Below are 8032 nucleotides of genomic sequence, written 5' to 3' on the forward strand. Positions count from 1 at the left end.
CCTCGCGAAGCTGCGCCCCCCCCGACGCCATCATCCGCCTCTGCAACTCCGTGGGGGTGTTCACGGCAGACTCCCTGGCCCACACCTACTTCAGGCAGCAGCAGCACACGTCCTTCGCGGACTTCCTCCGCGCCCACGTGCACGCGGGGGCCGGGCCCCAGACGGCCTTCACCGAGGTGAGCCCGGGCTCCTCCAAAGCCTCCTGAGCTGCGCCCAGCTCTGTGTTCCTGCTGCCAGGGCTGCAGGATGGCAACGCCTGCGTGCACCACGGTGCCCGGGTGTGCAGAGGTGGGGGCAGTCCAGCTCTGCAGCAGGCTGGCAGCCCCTGGGAGCACAGGTGGGTCTGTGCTATATTCCTGCCCCTTTTTCCTCAGGTCACCACCTTCTCCCGGCTGCTCACCAGTGCCGACGCTGCCTGCCTGGAGAGGGAGGTGCAGGGCAGGGCCCAAAGGCCGCAGATTCTGTTCCTGCAGCAGTTTGACACAGAGTATTCCTTCCTGAAGGGCATCCGGTGAGTCTGGGCCTGTGTTTTCCTGCTTGGAATAGGCTGGCAGCTGCGTGGAAGGTGTGTGGGCAGAGCATTTGGAGTGGCGCATATGGAAAAGGGGGCTGTGCTGGCAGTGGGCTGGCTCGGGACAGACTTTATCAGCTCCATCACATGAGATGAGGTTTGGTGTTTTATCTTTCCTCCTGCAGCAGCTACAGCTAATGTGGAGTGACTGGTTCTGTGGTCTTTAGTGTTTGGTCTTTACACTTAGTGACTTCTGTTAAATTCCTTTTCATTCTTCAGGGATTTCCTGGATACCACTTCAGGAAATAAAGTCCTCATTATTCAGACAGACTTTGAAGATGGCTCTCAGGATGCCCAGCTCATCGCCTCAGCCAAGTGAGTGCGGTGTGGAGTGGTTCAGTTCTGCCTGGCTGCTCCTCACCGTGTTTGGTTATTGGTGCTGTTTGGGTATCTCACAGTCAGGAATGTGCAATCCTTTATTCTGTAGCAGAATGAATCTAAATGCACTAATTGTGTTTCACATAATCCATAACCCAAGTCAAAATAAGATAAGCTGGGTCAAATGAGCAGATAATCCCCTTTGAAGTGTGAATTCTGGCCCCTGGCTGAGAACTCCTGAAGAGCTGAGGCTCATGGGGTAATTCAGGGCACAGCTGCAGGTGGCAGCTCAGCATCACAGCTGGGAGGAAGGCGTGGGAGTCCCCTGTGTCTGTTCTGGGAGAGGAAATGTGTTCTCTCTTGAGGAGGGACCTGTGGCCATGAACCTCTGTCTGCCTTTGCTCTGCCAGCAGCATTTTCTCTTTGTTGCAGGTACACTGTTGTTAATGAGATCAACAAGGTAGACCTGGGAGAGGTCTCTGTCTTTGTTTACTTTATCATGAAGCTTTCCCGGCTGGAAGGAGGAACATCCTACGTGGGATTCCATGGAGGTGGGTGTGCCCATCTGCCCCTCCTCACTCTTCAGCTGCCTTCAGGCAATCATTTCTCTTCCTCACTTTCCTTTAAATGAAAATCTGGACTCAATGTGTCCTGTGGGTTGTCAGAGTTGCCTCCCTGTCCCACAGGACTCCCCAGGGGATCAGTACCTGGCAGTCCTGGGTGAGAGCACCTTGCCTTGCCTGCTGACATACAGGTCCTCTCTCCAGTCAGCTGGAGAGCAGCACACAGCCACAAGGGTAACTCCATGGCTGTGTTGTCCCCCAGCAGCTCTGCAGCAGGTGCTGATGTGTTCTGCTCCCAGCAGCAAGGTTCCTCTGGGCCTGGGGGCTTCTGAGAGCCCCAGAACCTTGGGACTGTCAGGCAGGGCAGGGGGTTCTGAGGGCATCGTGCTTTCCCCTCCTACAGCAAGAGGTGGGATTTAGTGGACTCTGCATGAAGCCCCACAGGTTATGGTGCTGGCAGGTAATTCTGGGGAAGCTCTTCTGGAAGAATGAGCTGCAGGCTGGGAATGATTCCCTGTTGTTCTCTGCCTGTAGGGCTGTGGCAGTCGGTGCACATAGACGACCTCCGCAGATCCAAGGACATGATCTCTGACTTGACAGCCCTGCAGAACCTCACCATCAGCCAGGTGTTCTCTGAGGATCCAGGTGGAACCAAAGGTGAGCTGTGTGCTGGGGAAAAGGGGAGCTGTGGTCCCAGAGTTGGTACTACAGGAACTGGCACAATGTATCTGATGACTTCCCCTGCTCAGCACCTGGTTTTGGGGGGATCACCACATGGCTCCCAACTTGTATTTAATTCATTATGACAACTTCAGGTCATCAAGCAAGTTAATTTGGTATTTTCCCCTTTTTCTTTTGACAAAAATGTGGCATTTGCACTGCTCAGCAGCCTGAGTGCTCTGTCCCAGCACAGGAGGCAGCAGATGCTGCATGGCAGAGACCACTGACAAGGGTCTTTCTTTCACCTGAGCTTTTTCTTACTCCTTTTCCTTTCACCACACTGCCTGACAGGAGTCAGGGAGAACTTAAGGCATTAGCTCAGTGTCACATTTCTTCCAGTTCTTGCTGCATGAAGCCTGACAGCCCAAGCAGCTGTCTCTGTGCTTGAGAGGTGAATCTCAGCTACTCATGCAGGTGCTAATGACATCAGTCATCTCTGACAGATGTTCTGCTGCTCTGGGATGCAGTTGCTAAAATAAACTCTCATCTGACTGATGCAGGAGGGCACTGCTGCTTTCTAATAAAAATTCTACACCTTAGCTGCAGCTCTGCCTGTGAATGGAGAAGCACAGCAGGAAGAGATGGAGGTTGAAACACCAGTGCCAGAGCACCATGAGGTCAGTTCAGAATACGTTTGTTTGCCTCTCAGCTGTCACTGTGGCTCTCTGCTCTGTCATCCATAGGTGCAACACACCTTTTGTGTTGCCCTTCACTTGAAACCTATCAGCAATATTTGCATCACGAATGTTACTGATCAGACACAAATTCCTCCTCCCCACTGCCCAGTCAAAATCAGCATCACTAAAGAAATAAACCATTCTAAGGACCCTATAGTTCCTTAGTCATTTCATTCTTCTGATTTTTAAAAATCAGGTTTAAGAGTTTCTGTTGCCTTTCTCCCCCTGGAGGTGGGAGCTGTGGCCCTGAGCCTCACTCCAGCTGTGTGTGCTCTGAGGTGTGTGCTGGAGCTGTCTGAGGGTTTCGCTGTGCTGCAGCCACACTTACACTGCCTCGTGTGCCCCATACGGCCTCAGCTGGACCTGCCCAGGACCAGGGACATGTAGCATTTCCCAGGAAAGGCAGATTTTCCCTGGTCACAGTGATTATTTCTACTTCTTTCCTCAAAGTGCTGAATCTTTCCCCTGCAGGAATCTTACCTCAGTACAAATGCTGTGTCTCAGGCTAGTCTGAAAGGGCCACGGAAGTTGCATCGTGTTCTTGAGAGTTGCAGCCTGAGATGAGGGGAGCCGGGAGCAGGGATGCCAGGCAACACGCCCTTTTGAGGGAGCACTGTGACCCTTACCAGAGGGGTGTGCTGGGGACAGGAGGGGCACTCTGAAGGGGAATGCCCTCGTTTTCCTGGGCAGGGTGAGATCCTGGACACCACTGTGCTGCTGAGGACCTGTGTGCAGAGTGCTGTGGGGATGCTGCGGGACCAGAACGAAGACCTGAGTCGGAGCAGGAAGAGAATTGAGATTCTCCTTGGCCTTTTCTCCAAAGAGGATAAGCTGAAAGGTGTGTGCTGCAGGGAGTGTCCCTGGGCATCTGGGGACCACCAAAACATGGCAGTCAGGTCACCGGGGACCCAAGGGTCCTTGCTATGGTGCAGACAAGGGGCATCTCCCAGGAGTGTGTGTCCATGCTCCAGTCTGTTGATGGATGTAGGGGTTTTTCCTGCTGTTCAAGTGGTGGCTTTTTCTCTGGCTATGCTGGCTGGTTTTTTCCCCAGCCGGCCAACTATTGAAACAACTGTCAAATGCTGTGCTTGGTGGCATATTTGGGTCCAAGCTAATAGAAGAGAAAATACAAGTTCCCTGTTGTTTTGTAGCCTCTTTCCTGAAGATAACCAAGGCTCGTCTCTCCAGCCTGTTGAAGAAGCAAGAAGAAAATTCTCTTCACCCAAAAAACTGGGTGCTTCGGGAGGCTTCCAACCTCAGTGCTCTGCAGGAGGCAGGTACCTTCAGGTGAGGACAGAGCCTTGTCACCTGCAGCCTTCCAGGAAGAGTCTGCAAGTGGCACCTGTGCAGCAGAGAGAGCAGCTTTGTGTAAGCTGAGAATTTGCAGTGTCAGTCTCCAGTCTGTGCTGGAAACTCTCAGAAGGCAATTTTAGCCTCTCCTGGGGGAGAGGGTGACTTAGAGCTGAAGGGGCTGTACTGGGACAGGAATGCACAAGGAAGAGTGGGAGTACAGGTGAGCCAGGAGTGAGAGAAGTGCAGGGGGTTTTTGTTGGTGGTATTTTTTTCCCATAAAGGCAGGATTAGGATTCTATCACATGCAAATGTCAGCAGTTATTCAGGACAGTCACCTCCTGCTTTGCTGATGTTATTGCTCACAGGTTTCTCCATGTCTTTCTCCCCAAAGGAACACCCTGTGGAAGCGAGTCCAGAAGGTGATCACTCCCTTCCTGGCTCTCCTGATTGCTGTCATAGACAGGAATGGCAACCTGGAGCTGCTGGCCAGGCCGGCAGCAAAGTGTGTGACAGACCTGTGGATGTTCATCTTCAGTGACACCAAACTCCTGAGTGTCCCTGGGGCTGTGGGGAAGAACAGGTGAGCCTGGGAGGAGCAGCAGGAGGGCTGGGCTGGGCTGGCAGCACTGGGAGCAGCCCAGCACTGGCTCTAACCCCCGTGGCAGAGGGATTCTGTCTGCTGGCTGCTCCACGAGGGCAGCAGGGCACTGCTCACTGAGTTCAGTCTGTTCTTCCTGCCTGTGGCCCCGAGTGCTCCTGGGCTTTGCTCCCTGGCCCTTGGCATGTTCCCCCTCCTTACCCAGCCCCTGCAGCCATGTCCTGCCAGCACAGCCTGCCCAAGGAATGCTGCCTGGGGAAGGGCCAAGGCCCCACAGCTGGCAGGGTGAGCTGTATCAGAGTCCTGCAGTTCCCTCCCCTTCTAGGGCTCGTTTGCTTTCTGCAGCCTCTTGCCTCTGTTGTCTGAACTGTGCTTCCCAGACAAAAGCCTGGTGCATTAATGACCTTTTAAACCCCCAGCCCTCAGCCAGAGATAATCCTGGTGCAGAACAACATGATGGTATCTGCTGATGTTGGGAATGAGATGCCCTTCAGCTGGAGGATAAAGGAGTACCTGGAAGAGATGTGGTTGGAGGCTCGGTACATCAAAAACACTGAAGGTGAGAGCCTGGCTTGAGCATCTCCATCCACTGCCCTTTGAGCTCTGGTTTGTCACTGGATGAGGAGATTGACAGCTGGACTGACAATCTCACAGAATTAGACCTGAAACCAGTCAGAATTTACCTGTGAGAATATTACAGTGAAATTCTGCAGCTTTAGTAAAACCCACAGAGAAGGCTAAGAAGGTAATCAATGAGAGAAGATGTTCTTGTTGTGAGACATTGAGAGCGTACAAGGGAGAACTTGTGGATAATATGTAGCAACTATACTTTTGCTTGTATAGCTGATTGTTTACTGCCTGAATGGTCATTGCTTGTTAGACAGCCTTGTCATTGTTTGCTGAGCAGCCAATCTCAATAGGCCACAGCAATTGTGAAGATGTGTAAGAACAGCAATAGAGAAAAAAAAGAACAGCAATAGCAAAAAAAAACCTTTCTACCTTTCTCGACTGTGGATTACGACTAGTGTGGCTTTTATGTCTGCCTTAACTACAGCCACAGCTGGAGTCACCTTCAGTCCCTCTGTGCTCCTGTGAGCCAGCAGAGCTCTGTGCAGGCAGCTTTTCTTTGTGCTTCTCACCATTCATCTTTCTCACCTATTCTGTGCCCTTGCATTCAAAAAGCTGTGGAGATGCCAAGAGTTAATGACAAGGTGAGATTCCAGAAATACGACACTGGTGCTGGCCTGACAAGGCCTGGCCTGAGTCCCTCCTTACTGCCCTGGATGAGGGGAGTGCTGGATGCTTCAGTGATTAATTAGGTGTCAGTGTCTCTAGGATAGATGCTGTGTCAAAGCCAGCTTCCACCCAATATCCAGCTTTTCTCTGCATTCTCATTTTCCAGGCCACGCTGAGAAGTTTGTGGATTACTTCCAGAAAACTGCCCTGGGAAAATTCATCTCTGCTCTGACTGAGGAAGAAAGGCAGATGCTCTTCCAGTGCTACATCACAGACTTTATTGGCTTGACCATCGGTGTGTCCTCCCAGAAGGAGCTGCAGGTCAGTGTCTAGAACAGGAGCTGGAAACCCTTAGGGTGGGGAGAAGAGTACGAGGCCTGTGAATGTGTCCTTCTGAACCAGTCCTGCCTTGGGGAAAATGCCCCTCTGAGACAGCCCAGCAGCAGGGGAAGGCCAGAGCAGACCACTGGGCACTGAGTGGCTGCTGGGGTTACTCAGACCTTACTCAGAAAAGCAGCACCTTAAATTGACATATTTAAGGCTGTCTTTGTAGGAAAGTGATTCTTGTCTTTGAGAGAATTTTGCCGGGATTTCCAGTACAAAATGAATTATGAAAGTCCTTTCTCACCTTTGGTTTTCACCATTTCCCACCCCTGCAGTGTCTGCGCATGGCCTTTGTGTCCTGCATTGAGGAGTGGGTGGCAAAGTCCCCCCGGAGAGAGGAGCTGGTGCCCTCCCTGCCCTGGGCCCACCTGGCATACAACCAGTTCAAGAGCCGCCTGCAGAACTTCTCCAGGATCCTGGCTGTGCACCCCAGTGTGACTGGCTACCTCCTGAAGCAGGAAGGATATAGAATTCCACACTCAGAGATGGTAAAGTCACTCCCAGGCATTTTGTGCTCCTCAGCCCTGGCAGGGAGCTCTGACTGCACGGAGTTAGCTGCTGTTCAGTCTCCTTTGGATTTCAGTGACAGCAGAGGGGGAAGCACAGGCTCAGGTTCCCCAGAACTGGGAATGATCTGCTGTGCTGTTACTGTTACAAGCAGGTTTTAAAACAGTTTGCCCTGCTTTTGCAGTAGTTAATAGGACATGCTAACAAGCCAAGCCACGAACATGAGAACTGCAGAGCTTGAAATAACCAAGTAGGACACTATTCAGTAGAACATGTGCTGCAGCAAACCAGACTGGGAGCCCAAGGTCCATAAATAATTCCAAAATGCAACTGTTGTGTTACCCTTGGCCCTGTGTGTGTGCAGGTTCTGGACGTGCTGGCTGCAATGGTGTGTGCTGAGGAGCTGGAGAGCCAGATGCAGACAGCCTCCCCTGTGCTCTGGCTGCAGAGAGTGAAGAACCTTCACATGCCCATTGAGTTCCTTTGCAAAGAGGAGGGTGCCCAGCGCAGGGCGAGTCGGTGCCATCAGCTGCTGAGGGAACTCAAGTAGGTACCAAGCTCTGCTCACAGCCCTGCTCCTCTGCCTGGCAGTTCACTGGGGCATTGGAGCAGCCTGAAGCTGTTCTGATGCTGCTTTTTTCAGGCTTTGCAAACCTTTCCAGGTTCCTGCTGGCCTCAATTACATACCAAGCAGCAAGAACTGCATTTTTTCTCCCTCATCTCCTGTAGATTCTCTCTCTAAATCTGGCAGTATCATCTGGTGCATTCCATCTGGGTTCAGGGGTTATTTAAAACTCTCCTCAGGTTCCTGTTAACCAGCAGCATCTCCCCACTTCATCCTCTGTGCATAAAGACTCAGGAGATGGGGAGTTTCACTGCATCTTGTGTTTTGGAAGAAAGCCCAGAGTGCTACCCCAGTTTCTCACAGACCTCGTTTAGTTTACTTGAAGAAAGTGTAGCTAATTGTGATTGGTATTTTTTAAATTACTTTTTTGATGTAGAAGTTAGAGGTGTGAGAAGGTGTGTGCAGTGGTGCTGGTCCTGCTGCAGTGCTGCCTCCAGGCCAGGCCCGTGTGTCCTCTGGGTTAAGTGCTGGAATCTGTTCTGTCCTTGACAAAAATCCCTTTGGAAAACAAAAGGGCAAAGCAAGTGAGAAGTGCAAGAA

The 8032-nt window shown here is 51.8% G+C and overlaps 1 protein-coding gene across 1 annotated transcript in view; it reads left to right on the top strand.

Annotated features, from left to right (window-relative positions):
- Nucleotides 1-8032, top strand: part of RNF213 (ring finger protein 213) — a 48368-nt gene that overhangs the window by 26531 nt on the left and 13805 nt on the right. Inside the window, exons 30-42 of the mRNA XM_017730673.1 lie at nucleotides 1-176; nucleotides 375-511; nucleotides 791-886; nucleotides 1322-1440; nucleotides 1987-2109; nucleotides 2713-2789; nucleotides 3540-3687; nucleotides 4001-4136; nucleotides 4534-4722; nucleotides 5160-5299; nucleotides 6143-6297; nucleotides 6636-6848; nucleotides 7232-7413. Of these exons, the coding sequence (XP_017586162.1) occupies nucleotides 1-176; nucleotides 375-511; nucleotides 791-886; nucleotides 1322-1440; nucleotides 1987-2109; nucleotides 2713-2789; nucleotides 3540-3687; nucleotides 4001-4136; nucleotides 4534-4722; nucleotides 5160-5299; nucleotides 6143-6297; nucleotides 6636-6848; nucleotides 7232-7413 (1891 nt within the window). The remainder of the gene's footprint in view (nucleotides 177-374; nucleotides 512-790; nucleotides 887-1321; nucleotides 1441-1986; nucleotides 2110-2712; nucleotides 2790-3539; nucleotides 3688-4000; nucleotides 4137-4533; nucleotides 4723-5159; nucleotides 5300-6142; nucleotides 6298-6635; nucleotides 6849-7231; nucleotides 7414-8032) is intronic.

This window comes from Corvus brachyrhynchos, unplaced genomic scaffold (assembly GCF_000691975.1).
Source record: "Corvus brachyrhynchos isolate BGI_N302 unplaced genomic scaffold, ASM69197v1 scaffold340, whole genome shotgun sequence".
In the NCBI taxonomy this organism is placed as follows: Eukaryota; Metazoa; Chordata; class Aves; order Passeriformes; family Corvidae; genus Corvus; species Corvus brachyrhynchos.